The sequence below is a fragment of the Pteropus medius genome, unplaced genomic scaffold (assembly GCF_902729225.1).
Source record: "Pteropus medius unplaced genomic scaffold, Ma_sr-lr_union100, whole genome shotgun sequence".
In the NCBI taxonomy this organism is placed as follows: Eukaryota; Metazoa; Chordata; class Mammalia; order Chiroptera; family Pteropodidae; genus Pteropus; species Pteropus medius.
In genome coordinates, this window is record NW_024340699.1 from 2687432 (window position 1) to 2709020 (window position 21589).

General features: G+C 42.7%; 1 protein-coding gene across 6 annotated transcripts in view; it reads right to left on the reverse strand.

The window, feature by feature from the left end:
- The window catches only part of ATP10B (ATPase phospholipid transporting 10B (putative)), a 135486-nt gene that overhangs the window by 74326 nt on the left and 39571 nt on the right, over positions 1-21589 (reverse strand). For 4 of the 6 annotated variants that reach the window (XM_039877159.1, XM_039877174.1, XM_039877167.1 and 1 more), the window contains 2 exons: positions 13808-14102; positions 12641-12835 (listed from right to left, as the gene is read on the reverse strand). In XM_039877159.1, the coding sequence (XP_039733093.1) occupies positions 12641-12835; positions 13808-14082 (470 nt within the window). In that variant the 5' untranslated portion in view covers positions 14083-14102. Of the gene's footprint in view, positions 1-11331; positions 11857-12640; positions 12836-13807; positions 14103-21589 lie in introns of those variants that run through there. The other 2 variants (XM_039877190.1, XM_039877200.1) reach the window with 2 other exon arrangements.

Below are 21589 nucleotides of genomic sequence, written 5' to 3' on the forward strand. Positions count from 1 at the left end.
AGAGGCCATGAGGAAGCAGGTAAAAGCCAGGGGGTGGAAGCGGGGAGGAGAGAATGCTTAAGGCTTCATTTCTCAGGTATGTGGGTTTCATAAGGAGGGTTTCAAGGAACTGGAGTAGAGGCGGTCCCTCTACCAGGACATCCTGCTCAAAGCAGGATGATGCGCTTACCTGGGCTGTCCTTCAGGAAGCCTGAAGGTCAGGCCCAGAATGGTCGTGTTACCCAGGGGTGGAAGGGGAAAGCCAGGGAGAATGAGTGCTGTGCAGGGGTTAAAAGTGGGTTTGAGTCCCGGCTTCACTGCTTACTCCCTGCGTGAAACTTGAACAAGTTACTTAACCTCTCAGTACCTATATTTTCAGTGGATGGTAATATGTGCTTTTGCCTCAGAGGGACTGGTGACATGATACAAAGGACTGAGCTCAGGGCTTTGCACTTAGCGCTCAATAAAGATAAGATGATTTTATGATGAAGATTATGATGAGGACTGTTAGTGTTATGGTGAGAGCCAAGCACTATTATTCCAGCTCTGGTATGGCATTCTTTGTGCTATGGGAAACTGTGATTATGACTGTGATTACTTTTCATGGCTTAGGTCCAGGTGCACAATGTGCAAACACACAAAAAAATCTCTAAAAATCCAAAGCTTTTATCCAAGCCCAGAAAGGAAGAACCCAAACTTAGTAGACTTAGGGCTCTGGACGCTGACTACTGGGACAAACTCCCCTTAAAATTAGGGCTGCCCAGCAAATTCTTTTGTGGATGTTGACAAACTGACTCTAAAGTTTATATGAAGAGGCAAAAGAGTCAGAATAGTCAACACCATTAAGGAGAAGAACAAAGTCGAAGGAAAACACCACGGACTTTAAGACTTACTATTAAGCTGCAGTAATCAAAACGGTGTGATGTTGGCCAAAGAAGAGACAAATAGATCAATGGGACAGAACAGAGAGCTCATAAATAGACCTGCGTAAATACTGTTAAGTGATCTTTGACCAAAGAGATAAGGTGCTGAAACAACTGGACGTCCACATGCAAAACATGAATCTAGATACAGACTCTACACCCTTCTCAAAAATCCATTCTAAATGGATTGCAGACCCAAATGTAAAATGCGAACTATAAAATTCCTAGACGATATAATAGGAAAAGATCGTAGATGACCTTGGGTATGGCGGGAACTTTTAAGATACAACACAAAGGAACTATCAAATAAAAGAAACGATTGATAAGCAGAATATAATTAAAATTAAAAACTTCTACTCTGCAACAGACAATGTCAAGAGAATGAGAAGCCATAGACCTGGAGAAAATATGTGACTTGTAGAAGGCACATCTGATCAAGAACTGTTATCTAAAATATACAAAGAACTGTTAAAACTTAACAACAAGAAAACAAAGAACCCAATCAAAAAACAGGCAAAAGATCTGAACAGATACCTCACCAAAGAAGATATATAGATGATGATAAGCATATGAAAAGATGTTCTACATCGTATGTCGTCAGAGAACTACAAATTAAAATAATGAGATATTACTATATACTTATTAGAATGGCCAAAACCCAGAACACTGATATCACCAAATGCTGGTGTGGATGCGGAGCAACAGGAACTCTCACTCATTGCTGGTGGGAATTCAAAACGGACAGCAACTTTGGAAGACAGTTTGACGGTTTCTTACAAAACTAAACATACTCTTCCCGCATGATCCAGCAATTGTGGCCCTTGGCATTTCTCAAAGGAGTTGAAAACTTCTGTCCACATAAAAACCTGCACATAGATGTTTATAGGAGCTTTATTTATAAATGCCAAAACTTGGGAGCAACTGAGATGTCCATCAGTAGGAGAATGGATAAATGGATAGTACATCCAGACAACGGAATATTGTTGTTCAGCACTAAAAAGAAATGAGCTATCAAGCCATGAAAAGACACGGAGGAACCTTGAAAACATATCACCAAGGAAAAGAAGCCAATGCGAAAATGCTACGTACTGTACGATTCCGACTAGTGGACATTCTGGAAAAGGCAAAACTATGGATACAATTAAAAGGTCAGTGGTTGCTAGGGGGTAGGGGGTGGGGAGAGGGATTTGAAAAAAGGGAACACAGGATTTTTAGGGCAGTAAACCTACGCTGTATGATACTATAATGGTAGATCCATGTCATTATATATTTGTCTAAACTCACAGAATGTACACCACCAAGAATGAGTTGTAATGCAGACTATGGACGTGAATGATTACGATGTATCAACGCAGGTTCATCCATTGGACAAACATACAGTGGAGGATGCTGATAATGCTATTCATGTGTGGGGGTAGGGGGTGTATAGGAAATCTCTGTGCCTTCCCTTCAACTTTATTGTGAACCTAAAATTGCTCTAAAAAATTAAAGCCTTAATAAAAAAAAAAAAGTCAGGGCTAGAGAAGATCTGATAGACCTCCAACTCAACCCCCCATTATTCAGATGAGGAAACTGAGGCTAGGAGTGACCTGGACGAGGTGGACGGCATCAAAGCCTGGGCTGGGAATCGTTCTTTCCATGGCTCCCAGGAGGAGAACCAGGGCTCTGTGACTGGTTCAAGAACACCTGTAATGCCCAATTGTTCTGGCAGAGGTGTGTTGAGGTAGAGGCAGTAATGCAAAGTGGTTAAAATCTTTGGAGTCAGGTGAGTCTGATTTAAAACCTGAAACTACCTTCTACATGCAGTGTGACCTTGAACCCACGACTTAACTGTCTGATCCTCAGTTTATTCATCTACCACATGGGACAAATAAAATCCATTCTACAGGTGATAATGAGAGTTAAGTAAAATAATATATGAAAGTGTCTAACAACCATTTACTTTTACTATTATTATCACTGGAGTTAGTATTAGCTTGGAGTAAACAGGTCACAGCTAAGGAGACAGTAGATCACAGACTGTGTGGTCGTCTGTTTTCATCTGACTGAGGTCTGGGGCTTTGGGCTAGAGGAGGAGGCTGGCAAGAGGACGTGGAAATTGGAAAGGGTCGTGTGACCTCAGTCTCTGACCTGGTTCCAGCAAATAGAACAGAGAAGCTAAAGGGTTACAGTGAAGACGGTCTGGGCTTGGGGCAGAGCCCCGCTGCGCTGAGTGCACCCGTGGCTGCTGCCTCCCTTTTATTTGTTCCCTGCACCTGCCTGTCAGCTACAGACCCGCAATGAGGGGACTTCAGACTCAGAGGACTGAGGAAAGTATCAGCAGGCAACAGCTGAGCCCTGAGAAATGGTAGGAGACTTGGACCCCTGGCTTGGCTGGAAATATTTGGGGGTGGGGTGCAAGTGATATTCCCGATACCTGATGATACCCGAGTGTGCCTGGGGAGGCTCGAGGATTAGGGTGAGAGGACTGATGTCCCAAATCAACAGTTTGGGGCTGAGTGTCACTGTCCTTGGGGCGTTTGTATTTATGTGACCTCATTATCACCCAGAGGCTGGTAAGGCCTGACACATTTAGGTCACATTTGTACACTGCGAAGTCCTTCTTTATACTGGGAGGACACTGAAGCCCGACCTCTGAGCGCAGCCCGCCCCCTGACCTCTTTGTTCACGTGGCCGTCACACACAGGGAAAGCAGAACTAAGTACAGATGACATCACGCAATGACGGCCATGAAAACACTACAGTAGAGGACAGGGCATTCACAGGTGCAATCCGGCAAAGTCACAGCCACAGATCATGGAGCAGCAGCCCGGGGGCATTCACGGCATGAGATGTCCCCCCAGCCCTGACCCCCCGTGCCCTTCCTCCGGCTGCTGCAGATCCAAGTCCTACCCCTCTCTTTTCACTCTGGGCACTGAGTGTCAGTGGGGCACCTCTTTTCACCCCACTTCCTTACCTATTATGGTCCTGTTTCCTTACTGTTTCATGTGTCCTCTGTTTTCAACTATGTAATAAGCTTGCTGTGAGCTGGGACGACCCTGGGTTTTCTATTTCTGTACCTACATGGGGGACTGTTCAGTAAATATTCAGTATCGATTCCTTGTAGATTTGAACATGAAGCAGTAGAAAGAAAGCTTTTCTAGCCTTTAGCCACTTGAACATCCCATCTGTCTCTTCTTGTTATGGACTCACCAGTGGAGACTTCCAATAATGATATTACAATATGTTATACTATGCTACAATATAAATAAAATATATACCTGTGATAAGATTTCATATATTGAGTACCTATAATGAAGTCAGCACTTAACCTACATTACCATCTAGTTATCTAATAATGAAAAACGTTTAGTATTGCCATTCTCGCTATTCACAGATGAGAAAGCTTAGACCCAGAAAAGTGTATGAGGTCACGTGGTGTGTCTACCAGGACAAAAGAGTGACAGCTGAGGAAGCCTCGCGGCTCAGTGTGGTCTCTTGGTTCTTTTCGGGAGTGAGGTACAAAGCAGGGGAGGAGTCAGAAGCAGTTGCATGGAGGAGGCCAGCCTGAGGACAGGAGCCTTGCCTTTCAGAAGTGTGAGCTTCTTAATAGCCACACAGAGGCTGTAAATCCTCATCCTCTGAAACTCAGAGCATGCCTGCTGACATGAATGCAGGGCTTTGGTGACACTCGATTTCTTGTTTTATGACTCGTCCGCCCATTGAGTTTTGGGGAAGACCTAAAACGTTTTATCCTGAAATGACAAGCGGAATTGGCCCCGACAGTTTACGGCCTTCTGTGAGCACAAGGAGAGGCAGGGGAGGAGTGTGGGTACTTGCAAAATGGATGCTTGAGAGAGGAGCCTGGTTTTCTGGTGCCAAAGACCTGCGGGATGGATGCGACGGTCTGTTGGTCTGTAACTCCAGCCGGTGGTGCTTTTCACAGTCATGCTTTGAATGACACTAGATGTTTCTCTGTTGTCCGCATTTTTCAGATTCTTCCCCAGGGACATTTTGCTATGTTATTACAGACTGCGGTCCAGTTCTATGGTAAAGAGTTTGTCTTCCCTCACACGGTTCCAAATTCCGGCCAGCAGTTTTTCTTACTCCCCTTGGGTCAAGCTCATGGTGACCCCTGACACTGAGGTCATAGACTCACCTTAGCAATATTTTAACTAACATTTCCCGAGTGCTACTGAATGCCAGATCCTGTGCTAAGCTTTACATGCATTATCTCATTTAATACCTGCAGCGACACCGGGATGCGGTTTTAGGGTGAAAATGGACTGATAACGATATGTTACGATGACTCTGGCAAAGCCTAAATTCTGCCCTGTCCGTCCACTCACCTCCTTTGAGTTTCTCAGAGATCTGTTATTTGGAGCAAATAGTAGCATGGGGACCAAAGAGCTGCTTTATTAATAGCTGCATAAGTATGACATTCTAATGCATACTTGATGTTAGAAGTTGGGTTGAAAAAAGCGGAGTAGCCTCTGGGTGAGATGAAGCCACCCACATCCCTTGCCTGAATCTAAATCTTGGTATGGGTGTGCTCGGATGTGCTGCAGGAAGGGCCGGGGGCTGGGGAAGAAGAGATCCAGGCTCGAGAGAGATTTTTTGAATTCAGATTTTAAATTCTGCTCATAGAATGCATGAGAAACGAGAGAGCAGAGCAAAGGTTTTTGCTTTTAAAACATTATAACTCTGTCAACTGGTAAATATCGTTCAGTGAATGTCCTTGAGTTTTACTAGTAAAATAGGCAATTCCTCCCTTGTGTGTATGAGGAACGCAGCAGGGAAAGGGGAAGGCTCAGGATGGGCCTAGCGGTGCCTGATGATTTAAAAAAATCACTTAGTGCTACTTATGGTGCAGACACTGAGTTAAACAGTTTATAAGGATTATCTCATTCAATCCACAGGACCCCAGGAAATAGGTAATAATACTGTCCCCATTTTACAGATGTTGAAATGGAGGCTCAAGTGATCAAGTAATTATATGTGTACACGCAGTGAGTAAATGGCAGTTCTGAGACAACCCCGGGTTTGATGCCTAAGGCCTTGGTGTCAAGCATCCAGTAAGACGTCCCATTTTAAGCGTCACCGTTGAGACTGCTTTACTCACTGTCCTTTCACATCGCCTCGTACAGTTTGTTTCTATAGCTGCATTACTTTCGAGCCCTCTTGCGTGTCATCTGCATATCTTTTCAGAAAATATACCCAAAAGACATTATCATCACTACTTAAAGATGAGACTATTGGGGCCCCGACTGCTTACGCGGCTTCATTTAGGTCATGTAGTTAGTGACAGACCCCAGATCAAGACCTCTCGTTCTCAGGCTCTCCAACGGGGGCACTGGCACAAAAGGCAACAGACACACAGATAAAAACAGGTTGCAGGTCGGGCATCTTTCTTCTCCAGCAGAGCTCGCCCCTGCTGGGAGCCGGGCCCTCCGTGCGGCGCCATCAGAGGACGCGCCGCTCTCCTCAGCATCGGCAATTATTTTTTATGTTGCAGCAGCCACCTGACTTACAGAAAAGAGATTCTCCATGTCTTGGTAAAAAAAAATCAGAATTTAAAAACTTCTAATCTGAGTTGTTCTCCTCCTCAGTTCGACATTTCTTGATCCTGGTCGTTTTGATGCCAGCGTAAACCACACATAACAACCTTTAGTTGACACATGAACAGGCTACGAGCTGAAAGGTAGTCCCTCTGCCTGGCTAAATGCTGTTCATCCTTCATTTCCTCCTGAAATGTCACGGCTTCAGGGAAGGCTTCTCTTGGCCTTGATGTTTCTCACATGCAGATGAGTCACCACAGCCCCTGCGTGACTGTGGCCCTTTGTGCATAGGCTACCAGTGCACATGGGGGACTGTAGCTGTTTAAGTTCCTCCTGACCCCAGGGCAACTGCGACCTGTGACCCCTTGAGGGCACACAGGGCCCATGGTGGTGCGCATATCCTGGGTCCTGAGTTAATTAATGTTTGCTAAACAGATGAATAAGGGCCCGGCTGCTGAAGCACTGGCAGGCTTTTGCTACATTATAATATACGAAATTCGAAAACTTGCCTGATTCTCCTGCCTCCTTATTGCACGTTTTCCGAATACAAATAAAAATTTACTAAGCTGGATGAAAAAAAAAACCTCTTGCTGGGTATGGTTTCTAGACTCATTAAACGGAGCCCTGGGAGAAACGAAGCTAATAGAATTCTGAAGCTAATCTCTCCTTGAAGTCATTCCATAAATCTGATTAATGGGTCACCTTTACACCACAAGCACAGTTGCTATATTAAAAGAAAACGCTCTAACAGGATTGTAATTCTGTTAACAAGGCTTCTGCTGTTTGCAGAAAGATTCCCTCACCGTATAAACAAGTCTAGGCTGGATGATGCATGGGATTAGGGTGAGCAAAATTCTTAGGGCCCTAGTATTCAATTGCGCAAACAATGAGAACGACAACAAAAAAGGATATCTATTTCTCAAATGTGTGACTCTGAGACAAAATGGATAGAGCTAGTGTTTGAGATATAAGCTTTTATTTTGCTTCTCGGAAAACAAAACTGCCCTCTTTGATCTTGTATTCCTTTCCTGACATCCTGTCATGTACCACTGATATTTGGCAAAAGGACTTGAACGTCCATCAGTTATGATAATAACTAACACTCGCCTAGCATATCCTAGCTTCCTATTCTGGGGTCTTGCATAGAATCAATCCACTTCGGAGTTGGAAGAACTTTAGGAATATACAGCACAGGGTGTCCCAAAGTGTGTATGTTCACGTTCATATATGGAAAGCAATCTACAAAGAGTCTAGGCTCAAAAATACTTTAGAGTGATAATGTTGAGATAACAGGGAGGTGGCCTCTCTAATATCTGTTCCTCCTCCTCTCAGAAACTATCAAACTATGTAATTTTTTTAAAAAATTTCATTTGGTTTTACATTTTCTTTGGGTAGCTAATATGCTTTCATGGATGCTGACTTCAAGCTAGACTCAGTGGCTCAGGTATAACCTAATTAGCATAATCCCATCTCCTACTCACAGGGATGGGCATGTGACCCACTGTAGTCACCAAGGTGTGAGGAGGGCCTGGGGAGAAAGCTTCCTTGACCTTCCAAGAATGCTTCCAGAGTGCCTTTCTTTCTCCCTTTGTGAGTTATCATATGTAGATACGAAGGCTGGAGCTGCTGCAGCTACCTTATTGCCATGAGGGAAATCTGCCTGAGGATACAGATGACACAGAGGGGTACTGAGTGCCAGAACTCGAATACAGATTGAACTGTGTGTGCCTGTTCACCTGCCCACCTGGGGATGTTTGTAGTGACTTACACTGACAAGTCTCTTTGTTGTTTAAACTTGTTTTAGGTGAGCTTTCTGCTTGCAGCAGAAAGCATTTCAACTGACACGACTGGGTTAAACAAAGTTGGTTAGGGTACTTACCGAGGGCCCGCCCAGAAACTTTATTTGACCATTGTTGTACTATTTCCCAAATTTATTTGGCTATGGGTTCTGTTCTTTCATAGTGCATCTCACAGGACAAGATCTAGTCTGACTCCCAAGTTTTACGAAAGTATAAACTGAGATCCAGGGATTTAAATAACTTTTCTAAGCTATTACAGTTGACCCTTCAACGACATGGGTTTAAACTGCATGGGTCCACTTACAGGTGGTTTTTTGCACAGTCAAAACCGTGTTGTTCGAGAATCACCTGTATTAGTAGTTAGTCACAGATCTGGGTCTAAGCATACAGGCTTCCTGACTCCTAGGCCTGCATTCTCACTTTAAGGTCACAGGCCCCCTCTGCCCAAAGAGGTTAAGAGGTTCCTTTATTGAAGATAAATCTCAAAAGAATAATCTATTTTTATTTTTATTTTTTTGCAGAGACTCCACATTCTTGGATATTATAAAGCAAAGGTTGCAAATTAAGGGGCTCACAGGTGACACAAGAACTTTAGGTCAGATAAAATAGGTCTGAAGTACCTGAAAAATTATATCAGATACCAACACTGAAAAATCAGATTATTTCAGATAAAAATATTAATTTCTAGTTCTCTTAACAAAACTCAGACAGTCTAGCACCGCTAGGCCTATATTTCCACATGGTAACCAGCTAGAGCTGAGAGGCCAGCTCTGCCTCCTGAGATGAATGCATGGGTCCCCCTCTTTGCCACAGTCCCCACCACTCTCTGTTGCATTCTATCACTGATGCTAAGTGTCACAAAAAATATCAGTACACAAAAAATACTGCTTTCCTCTTTGTATCCAGTCTATTTCATTCAATTACCTTCCTGGCCCTATATATCAATTATTTTGCTATACTGGAAAAAGTAATAAATACTAAAAAATATTTTAAAGGTTCAGCAGGTTTGGAACAACACTGAGTTATTCAATGATGCATGGGTTTCTTTACTGCGTATCGCTGCTTAGTCCTTCCTGGGCCATGGGTTAGGAGGGCAGCATACATTCTTTTGGCCATGATGTCTTTTTTTCAGGGACCACCTCTTTGTCTCTATTATTCCACTAAATACGCTTTGGGAAATACTGCCATGAAAATTCCTTCAGTCCCTCCCTGCCTGTGAGCCTGTGGATGATGTCTCTTTTTGCGAGACTTGCTATTACCTCGGCTCTCTGCTCTTCCCTGGAGGTTATTCTGAGAACAGAGCAGCAGTAGCCAGGTCTCCATCAGGCCAGCACCCAGCACAGGCCAGTGTGTGGGCTGATGGACACTGCTAGCCCCAAGAACAGGCCCGGTATTGTGGGATGCTTAGAGAGGAGGATTTCTGGCAGAGCGGGGAGAATAGGACCAGGCTAATTGAGGTCCACATGCATTCTTCCCCAAGGAACCAGCTTCCTGGTTCACTATCTTCTCTGAAAAAACAAAAAACAAAAAACCCCCAAAACCCCCCAAAACAAAGGAGAAAGGTGGAAAACAAAAAGTGATGGGGTAGATGAGTGACAGGAGAAAAGCAATCCTTTCTTAAAAACAATCTCTTCAAAAAAAGGCATGAGACCCCCTAACAGTATTTTTCCCTTTTATTGTAATTTCCTTACTCAAAGGTGACTAAATCTCAACTCCGGGTCGTAGCAACGACATTCCAGACAATGTGGTCTAGCTCAGAAGAAACCAACAACACCGCAAACAAAATCCTTGAGGTGAAATGTTTTAGACGCACAGTGGAGGCACCACATGCACAGAGGCCGGAGGCTCCTCTGATGCCGAGGGAGGGCATGGGGTTTCTCTTAGGGGTGCCCTGGAGACAAATGAGTCTCCTCAGAAGTCTCCCCTGGCTACAACGTTCCAAGCGGAGTCTGGCTCATAAACCCGCCTCAGAAGGCGGCAGCCACTCTGACGCAAGCCCCTTCCAGTCTGAGAATGACCGCAGCAACCGCAGAGATTCTGCTAAACCGAGGTTGAGACAGTCAGAGGGGAAGCATCACAGGGATGGTACTCCTTGGGAGAGATGGATATTTTCCTTATTTGCCAAGAAATCGAACCCTCATGTGCTAGTGATTTGATCGTCTAAGTTTTCTGACAGCTGGATCAGAAAGCACTGAGTCACAGTAGTCCCTCTGTAAGCCCAGGCTGCGTGACATGTCACAGTTGAGACACACGCTAACTCTATTTTCTTCCCTTACTGACAGAGAGTATGTCCTTTTCCTAACAACCCAGTTTCGTGACTTGTTCAACAGAACCCTTGCAAAAACAATGACATGTAAAAAATAACATTAAATAATGAGGCAAGAGAGGTAGTGTGCAGTTTTTGCTGTGGTTGGGACAACATCAGAGAGGAAGCTTAAGGACAGGCTTGATGATGGAGCTAATATGAGTTTTATATTCTAAAAATAAAGCAATCTGAGCTTGCATATTGAACACTTACTCTATGTCAGGCATGGTACTAAGCACTTTCCGAGGATTATCTTGTGCAATTCTCATGCCCACCCAGGTAGTGTTCCAATTTTATTAATGACAAAATGAGGCTCAGGGAGATTAGGTCAGCTGCCTAAGTTCAATGTAGTTCATGAGTCATGGAGACATTGTTCAACCCAGGCAGTGTGTCTCCACGCCTGCTGCTCCCCTGACAGACGGAGATGCCTCTGCCCCTTGGGGGTCTCCAAACACGCTCCCCTGTGCTTATGGCCATACTGGACTAAGAATGGATGAGAATTCACACACAGTTCTTAAATGTTGATCACATTTGAAAGAGGTAAGAAAATGCCACATAATGAAGACCCCTTCATTTTAATAAACAACTGACTCAAGCCTCTATTTTCTTATTCTTTTGTTTTCTGTTTTCTGGTTTTAATCCTTACCGTGGAGAACTGAACAGCATCGCTGAGATAAGATAATGTCATCTCCCTACCCCATCCCTTCTATAAACAGCAGCTGCAGTGGCAGCAGCAACAGGAGGGCCAGAGCTGGGCCCACGAGCCCACCCGACGTGCTCTGCTTTACCTGCTGTACACCAGGCATTCTCCATTGTTGATCACTTTATCAGATTGGTGCCTCCGGAGGTCTTCCCAAGCATCCTTGATGGCAGTGACTCCCAGGATGATACAGATTGGTATCATGTTCACCTCAGGCTGGAAAGCATTGACCACGGGGATAAAATTCAGAACCGCGATGACCACAAAATAGATATTGGCAAACCGGTGTAGCTGCTCGAAGGTGTTCTTGGGTAGGAAGGACAGCACGGTGTACCTGCTGGTCTTAATTTGATTCCCACAGTAATGTCTGTTGGGGTTTTCCTTGTGGGACCGTCCCTCGAAGGGCAGGTTGGAGACCACCACGCGTTTCTTGTCCTCCTTCCTTTTCCGCCTTCTCTCCCCTTCCTTTCTCATCGCTGCTCAATCCTGTCTCTTTAATTCTCATAGCATGGAGAATGAGTTCCCCGTAGAAGAGGTTTTTCCCCGATCAGTCTCATTGTTCAGCTGTCGGGGAGTCATGCCCTGACATATTTTACTTGCCTTCTCTGCTGTAAATTTCTCTCTTCTTTCAAAAGGAAAAAAAAAAAAAAAAGAGCCAGTGTACAAACACCAGGGGAGAAATATGACAGGGGAAGAGCTTGCAAAGAACAGGTGTGCACCCTCCAGGCCACTTTCTTCTACTTGTTGAGACTCCACCTGTTGGAATGTAGACGTCATCCACAGGTGTCTTTCTTTTCCACGTCAGGCAGCCAAGAACAGGTGTGCCAACTCTGGGTCCTAAAACCTACCTTGTTAAGTTCTAAAAGCAAGGACTTTTAGCCAAGAGCCTCAGAGGCTTTAAAAATGGTATCCATTTTGTTTGGGAGACACTGCCTGTCACCCTCCAAAAGAGCTGCTTGTAAACTTGGTCTCCTGCAATGCTCCCATCAACGCTAAACTTTAATTCTTGAGACTTCCACCCTATTATTAATAATATAGCATCCTTGAGTGTTTACTCAAGTTAAATGAAGGTTTCTAAGTCTCAGCACTATTGACATTTTGGGCTAGACAATAATTCTTTGTTGTGGGGGTGCTGTCCTGTATATTGTAAGATGTTTAGCATCATTCTCGGCCTTTATCAACTAGATGCCAGTAGCACCCTCCTTCCCAAGATGGCAACCAAAAATGGCTTCAGACATTGTCACATGTCCCCTGCAGGGCAAAATGACCCTGGCTGAGAATCACTGAATTAAGTGATTATAAGAAAATGTAACATGAGAAGACAGACTAATCTTTTGAAAGTCCTGATAAGTTTGTATAACCTATTCGTGAGAGAGAAAACAAAAGAATGATCTAACCTTTCATATATCCGGATGTTGGAGCAGTTTCTCTCTCTGTCGAAGCGGTGTCTCTTGAAGTCCTCCATGCCGTCCTTGACCATGATGATGAACAGCACAATGGCCAATGGTAGCATGGTGATTTCTCTGTGGAAAACTTCCATGGCAGGTATCCAGTTCAGAATCACCAGGAACAGGAAATAGAGGTTAGCCCATCTGGAAGGGGCAAGCAAGGTGTGACTGAACATCATGGAGAAGAAAACTATACTCTCTACACTATTTCTTTGCTGCTGCTGGCCCTTACCGATTAGAACGACATTCTCTTTCACTGTCACCTCAAACACTATGGTAAGGGCTTTGAAACCAAATCTAGTTAGGTTCAAACTCAGTTCCTACTATTTACTAGTTGTGTGACCTTACTAAGCTTGGTTTGTCCTGCGTAGAATGGGGATAGTACTATCTACTTTAAAGGACTCTCATAAGTATTACATGGATCATATTTATTATGTATGCAGTAGAGGGTTCTGGAACATAGTAGTTGCTCAATAAATGACAGCTTATAATAATGACAAAATTTAGGATAATATCGAAGTGCATAGTTTGCTTTACAATTAAAAGATTATTTGTCATATATGATCTCAAAAGAGCAGCTTACATTTTGAAATTTTTTGAGTGCATGTTGCTCCCTCTTTCCATAGTACTTTTGTACATGAAGGTCTGTCCGTGGGAACGTTCTCCTGGCTCTCTTCCCTGACTTCTCTTTGCCTCTTTCCACCTGGTTAATGCATTCTCTTCTTTCATATTATTTTTCAGTTATCACTTCCTCCTGGAGTCTTCCCCTACCTTCTTAATTAGGCCAGGTTTCCCTCCTACTCTAACGGCACCAGGTAGTTCTCTTTGGAAATATCTATGTGAGTCATAATTTTACATCAATTTATATAATTCATACAATTAATGTCTGTCTCTTTCACTAGACAATAAAGTCAGGACTATAGCACCCAACACGTGGCCTAACACAAAGTAGAGTATGATATTGAATGAAAGAATGAATAAATAAATGACAAGTCTTTTCGAAGTATGTGCCTTTGGATATTAAAGGAAAGGTGGCCCAGAGGGCAGCATCTCTGAGTTGTCTGGGTGGCAGTTACTTGGTTAAAGTGGGTATTGTTTGGCCAAGTGCTTGTGTACCTGTGAAACTGCTCCAAGAGATTCTGGGGCAGGAAGGTGAAGAGGGTATATTTGGTCGTGCGGATCCTATTGCTTGAGTATCTCCTGGAGACCTTGGCCCAGTCTTCATGGAACAGGACGTTGTTGGGGAATACGACCCGCTGCTGCGTCAGGTTGTAGCTCTGTCCCCCCTTCTCTGGGGACAGCAGTGGTGTGGCTTCTGACGGAGACTGGAGGAGGCCATCTCTGAGTCGCCACTGCCACTGGTGCCAAGAGGAGTCCACTGAGAGGGCCATTTCTGGCAGCAAGCTAAGGTCTGAAAACAGACACATGAAGTCCTTATGGTCAGAAGGAACATGTGGTATAGCAGTTCATCCATTTGTCCACTCACCTATACAAGGTAGGTTCTGGGATGCAGAGTCAAAAACAGGTTCGATCCCTATCATCCATATGTTCTAGGGTGGGAGACTTTCAGCAAATAATTATATAAGTAATATACAACCAAGACTGCGGTAAGTGCCGAGAAAGCACCTGGAGGAAGTAGAAAGTGCTGATCATTTGGCTGGGGCCATCAGTAAAAGTGCGGCCTGGTGAGCTCTGACCCCAGAGGTCAGAATTCTAGCTCTGGTTCGCCGCTATTGCTGAACGGCCCCTTCACCTTGCTGGTCTTCAGTTTCCTCCCTGTAATGTGAGGAAAACTATTCTTCTTCTACTTTTCCTACAAACTTTTTGTGAGGCATAAACTGAACAGTACATAAAAGTATGCTGAGACATGTCTTAAAGGGAAAAGTGTTTTTCTTTAGGTTTTCTCTAGCTTTAAAATTTTCTAATGCTGACGATCTTAGAGAGACCCTCGTTTGTGGCCAGAACCTCAGTTGAGAGTGATAGGTGGAACAGAAGAGAAAGTTCCTTTCCTAGGACGTTTGGGCCTGAGGTGACTGGGCTGTGCTCAGTGTGGCTTCATGAACACCAGCTGGCTTTTTCTGGTCAGGCCGACAGGGGTCAGGGTGGGAGAGAGCTCTTCCTTCCTCTCCACTCCATTTCATGGTTTCTGATATCGAGTCAAGCAGACAGTCTCCCTAGATGGTGGATGGATGCTGCTTTATCTAGGGTATTTCAGATTCTGAGCTCTTCACTTGGAAGTTATAAGCAAGTCCTCAAGGTTTCTTTTAACCGAATCTTGCTTAAAGACCCAGGAGGATATTATTCAAAGATCTCCTTTGTAAAGTCAGACGTAGTATATAATGGTGCTTCTCATCTAGTAGGCCTCACAGGATGATTTTCTTTTGAATAAATGAATGAGTGAATGTCGGATATTATTAATCTTACAATGAGCTATCCCACCTGTCATTGTAAATATGATTCACTTAAGGAGAAAGAAGTCCCATTTCTAGTTTAAATGGTAATATTTTTACCTTCCTGATGCCCATATGATCTGACCCTTATCATAATTCTCCTCATGACTTTAATCAATCCAAATGATTTTCAGTCCACAGACCCGAGGGCTGCAAGAAGCTCTTCAGAGTCTTAAGTGAACCCTTGTAACAAGCATTAAAAAAAAAAAAATAAATGCAATTACTGATGCCCATCATGATGTGACCAAAAGCAATATCATGATATTTGACAAGCCATAAATAATATTGTATATCTTCTTTCTCATTATAAAAAATGGATATTTTTTTTTATTGTGAAAGAAAAGGAAATAAAAAGATAATTCATGAATAGAGTTGAAAATGCAAATGAGAAGTATTGCCTGGGCTAATGCCACACATATGAGTCTTCTCAGAATTTTAGGTGATAAAATCTTTATAAAGGAAGAGATTGGACTGATATGGGCAACTCAGGTATTTTAGGTGGGGTAGTTTAAATGGTCCATTTATCATAATCATATTCTTTATCAACAACATAAAAGCAGCTTTCTTAAAAATAAAGCAGACGTAAAATAGATGCCAGATAAGTGGATGAGTGTTTGATGAAGAACTGGACTTTTCCGTGGTTTCAAATACCTTCCCCCTCAAATTATTAATTACCATGCTTAAAAAAAGAATCGCTTTGTAGTGAAGAAACCTGGCAGACACTACCTTACCCAAGAGATCAAAGCAAACACCACACCTGGAATAATCTGACCTCTTGTTCCTCCTGATGTGGTGTGCTGAGAAGGACATGATTTCACTCCTGTGGAAGTTACAAGGACACACTGAAAAACCCCGAATTGGGGGCTATTCTACAACATAACTGGCTTATGTTTTTCGACTGTTAAAAGTCAAAGAAAGGCAGAGGACTTTTTCCAATTAAAGGAGACTAAAAAGATGACAAATAAAGGTAATGTGTGATCCTGGATTGGATTCTGAACTAGGGGGACATAAAATAAGTATAAAGGACATTATTGGACAATGGGCAAGATTTGAATATAAATTGCAGATTAGCTAATAGTGTTTTAATAATGTTAAATTTCCAGATTTTAATAATTATATGGTGGCTATATAAAAAATGTTTTTAGGAAATTCATCCTAAAGTAGGCATGGATAAAGAAGCAAGACCTCTCAGTGTTTATAAAATAATGTATATATTTGTCTGTGTGTATATATATATGTATACACATGTACATAAAGGTGGCCGAGTCGGGAAGACTTCCTGGAAAAAGGAATACTTATTTAAACCAGGTACCTGAAGAAATGTGTAAGAGTTAGATAGGTAGGGAGGTTGTGGAAGGTTGTTCCAGGTAGAAGAACTGGTTCTAGGAACAGAAAGTTCACAGGAGGCTCCTAAAGGGTACGCGGAGGTGGGGAACGAAGAATGGTGAAAGCTGAGGCTGGAGAGACAGACAAGGGCCAGACGGCCTGGGAAGGCCGTTTGCTGTGCTGAGAGCAGGTGGGGTCCTGAAGAGTTTTTGGCAGTGACAGGATCAGAGCTGTGGACCCCAGGATTTGTTCCGGCCCAAGCACACAAGAACAGGCTGGAGGCCCCGATGCTGGGGCCAGTGCTCCCCCTTTCCGCCAGTAAATTGCTTTCTTTGCAAAAGTTGAGCAGGAAACAAAGGCAGATTGTGCAATCCTTTTATTTGAGGTGTGGTTTATTACTGCTCTGAGAAAGGGAAGGGCCTGTCTGAAGCAACTCTCCAAGGTCCTCCCAGTTGTAAAGTCTTTCTTCTCATTCTAACTTTCAGAAATGGCACTTCCCACTAATGATAAACTCTAGTTTTGCTAATTTACACTCATGTGACTCTGGCTTGAAGTGGTAATTGTCTCCAGCACCAACATAAGTTTTTCCTGAGCAGAATGTCCCCTAGATGGCAGTCTAGGGGACATTCCTACATGGTGGACCATTAGCCCAATATACTAGGTTAATTACAGTTTGCTGAGATATCCTGTTCCCATCTCCAAACTCTTGCCATCCTGCCTGATCCACAGTTCTAATTAATCACAGTTCTTTTCTTTTTCATTTTAATGAATCCCAGTAAACCCCATCTTTAGCAAACTCCATTTTTACTATTAGGGGTCAATCAAGCAGTCATCCATTGAGTCAACAAATACTTACTGAAATGCTTGTTTTTCACCTGGTGAGTAAAGCCTGTACATCCACCCCTCTCTTCTGAAGCTTGCACTCTAGTGAGGCCGAGAAATTTTAAACACACACCCATGGAAATAAATACATGTTCACCAACCAACATAAGTGCCACGAAGTAGAACAGGGTGAAATGTGATCATATTACAGAGAGATGAGACCTCGTCCCTGAAGACGTGGGGCTTGAGCTGAGATCAGGGGATGAGTGAGAGGTAACTGGACGGATTACTGCGTGTGTATATGTGTGTATCTCTCTGTGTTGTATGTACAGATCTGTGCTGTGTGTATATGTTGTGTGTGTTGAACACGTGTATGTGTCTAAAAGTGAGCATCCTAGGAAGAAGGCACCTTTGCAAGCTTCCTGTGGCTACGGCAAACATGTTGACTTTAGAAAATGGAAAGAAGACTCAAGCAGGGCTAGAGAGCAGGAATAAGTGGTTACTGCAAAATTATTTCTCCTTCCTGTACAGTTCTCTAAAAGTGTATAAGTTGGTCAGGACCATGGGGGAAAACAGCCCTATAAAATTCAGTCTATACTTAAATACTACACTATCCTGATATTAGAATTAATTGGAATCTAAGACAGTTTGGTCTTAACAATAGGGATTTTTAAAGCACTCTATCCTGAAGACAAAATGTATAAAATTCACAAGAAGAATTTCCTGTTATGTACCTAGTTAACGAACAGTAAGTACCTTAGAAGAAATAGTCTGAAGTTACCGTATCCTCAAATCAATCAATTGTATCAGTTTTCCTCAAACTGCAATCATTCTTAAGTCACCTTTCCAATTTTTGCTAGACCTAAATACCATTTGTTTCATTAAATGCAATATATTTTAAGTCAACTTACTTTTTAAAGCTAAAATATCAATTTTGGCTTTATGTTAAAGTATTGCTATCTGAAATTAAGGAGTTTAACGTACTTTTTCCTCCCACACGTACTAACAGGATCTACGTTTAATAAACGGCCTGTTACTGCAACATTGTTCTAGACCTGCTGTATCTCTATTTGCTGTTCTGAGGACCAGGTTCAGAAACACATCACCAATCACTTGGAAAGCATCAGTCATTTTCATTATTTGAGACTTACCTACTAATACAGAAAAGGCTGCTAACATGTTTGCAAGTTTGTGTGTGTGTGTGTGTGTGTGTGTGTTTCTTACAGAAGTGTCCAAACCACAACAAAAGGTTTCTCTTCAACCCTGAATTAAATAAAAAACCCAGTGAACTAAATTCCTACCCATTCCCAAGCATTCTACTAGATCAAAAAAAAAAAAAATTGCAGTAAAGCAATCTTATTAATTTCTTATTCAGTTTGCTTTTCATTTATTTTGATTGGATTTGCTTGAGGAAATGGCCATCACCTTTATGTACTTTTCTACTTATTTTACACATACCCATTTTACAGATGAAGAAACAAAAGGAGAATACGATAATTTCTCTAGAATCCAAGATATAATCCTCCTGCTCTCTTCATATTTTAAGGTTTTCAACCTAACATCAATAATTAATATAGTAAAGTTCCATTTTTTTTTTAACTTTGCAACATACTGTTAAATTAATGGCATTTTAGATTCAAGGAAATACGGTTAGTTGTAGACAGGCATATAGACACCGCCGTTTGAAAACCCCTAAGATTTCCAGTTCTGGTGCCTGCCCAGGAAATTTCAGCAAGGCCTTTGTGGGGAAAGAGTGGTCACAGTGGGGAACCTTACTCTGCAGTGAAGTTCAGACAGTCCAGGGGCCGTGGGGACAGCTGAACTTGGGAAGCTTTCTTTCTGGTACTCAGCTACGGGAGTGCACACATTGCTGCTGTGCACAGTCAGCCCTTGTAAGCGCCAGGAAGCGCTCTGTCCTTCCCGATGGGACGAGCAAGCGCTGTGATTCTGCCTCATTCACAGACTAACAAAACGTGTCCTATAATTAGGATGCCAGATGCTGACTTCCTCTAGAGAGGAAGAAATATTGAATAAGAAATGAGTCTAGGCCCTTGCACAGGGCGGAGTGAAGACTGTCGCCTCTGGAGGTTGGTGAGAGTGGAGACTAGTATGAATGGTGAGCGGAGAGTGAGAAAGAAATAGGAATGACCTTAAATGAAATTAACCAAAGGATGCAATTCTGAGAAGATAATGGAAACACATGACAAATGAAACCCTACAGAATGGATCTTTGTGGGAATGGAATGACCAGAGGGTTGATCTTCACAAAACTCATGCATCATCACCATGTCACACTTAGCCTCCATCTCCAGTCTTTTAGTTAATGTATTGTATCTGTGATTGATTTTCTCTTAACAGCTCAGTTCACAAGAACCCTAGTCCGACAGATTTTCAAGGACAACTATTTTTTAAAGAGACAAGAAGATATTTCTATAGTCTGCCATGTCATACTGCATTATTCTCCAACTTCATTAGCGTTTCCAGCAATCTGATCTCCCATTCAGTGTATTTGGAGCTCAGACTTCACTTTGGACAAGAGTATCCCTCTACCTATTTGCTCTCTCTCCTTCTTTTCTAGGTATCTCAACTTTAACATTTCTAAAACTCTTGGATTCTTTCCAAAACTCACCTCGGTTTCAGTAGTCCCCATTTCAATGAATAACATCTCCATTTACCCAAATGACCTAGGCATTTCTAGGTTTCTTCTAGATTTCTCCTTCGTTTGCTACAGCCAATCTATTTTAAAAGTCTGTCCATTTTGCCTTCTAAATATTCTTCAAATCCATCTGCTTCACAACATTTCCGCTGCTTCTATTTAATAAAAGGCATTATCATCTCTTGTCTTGGACTTCTGCAATAGACTTTGAACTGGTTCCTGCATCCTCGCTTGCTCCCTTTCCAATCTAGTCTTCATCTAGCAGCCAGAGTTATTTTTCTAAAGTGTAAATCAGATCATGTCAGCCCTCTTCTTAATGCCCTTTATGATTGCCTTTGTATAAAATCCAGACTTCTCATGACAACCTACGTTACTTCATATGATACAGCTCCTGCCAACCTCTTTCCTTCTTGCTCACTATTCTAAATACTCCAATCTCTCTCTCTCTCCTGCATGAGGCTAGGCATTTAGTAGTTTCTCGCAAAAGTTTTCTTCACTCTTTGCCTAGTACGTTGGTCAGGCTAGTCTAGGCTGTAAAATAAATAAATCCCCAAATCTCAATGGCTTAGCACAACCTATGAGAGTTTAAGTTACTCTTCTTCATCCAGATCTCACCTCATGATCTCGACAAGTAGCTTTAAATATAGCCATAACAGGGACCTGGAAGTGAACTTTGTTCATAGTCGAATGGCCAGAATGAGTCAAATGACTTCATCTCAACTGCAAAGGAGGCTAGGCTATGTGGAATGCACACAGAATTTTTGATGAGCATAGGCTGTCTCTGCTAGTTCTCAGATAAATGATGTTTCTTCAGAGTTGTTTATAGAATGAATCCAGTGAGGGCTAATGGAGTAGTATATAGCATGACAATAGGACATGCCATTATACCACTTCGTTAGCTGAAGAAAGAGAATAATGCAGTATGACTTTATACTTTCCAAACACTCTGATATCTTCTATTTGGGTGTCCCACTCCAAATGTGAGGCCAGGAGAGTGGCCCCTAGATTTTCACCTTTAAACACTGCCCTGAGGTAGGCTGCTGATGGCCTTATATGCTGCATACATATGTGAGCCACTATTTTTAAGTGTAGCAGCTACTGTTGAGATGGATGTATTGCAAATTTGTTTAAAGATGTTATGAATTTCATGGTAGGAATTTGCTCTTATGTATTTTCTCGATCCACGGATATTAAAGTTATAGTATTCTACAGCTACTCCTAGGTGGAGGTTGTGAAGAGATCTTTGGGCTCTGAAGGGCTGAAAACACTAGTGTAGTAGAGGGAGCCCGGAAATGTAGGCAAGGTATTCAGCTAAGTGCAGAGAAGAATATCTAATGCATAGCTCCTGACCTAACAACATGGCTGGAGATATGAGATATGTCCACAGGAGAGGTCATTGAATAGGGAAGCGAGAAGCTCCATCTTTCATCCCCAATTCCCATACCCACTGAATCAAAAGCTCTGGGGATGAGGTGGGGGAGTTCGTAGTCTTTACCAGCACCTGCATCGTTCTAACATAGGGGTGGCCAAAGAACAAACCTGGAGAGACATTGACTTATGCACTCACATATCTGGTCTCCATTGAAAACTACCTTTTCCCATTTTCTTCTCTCTAGTCTAAGCCTGATTTCCCAAGTGTCTTCC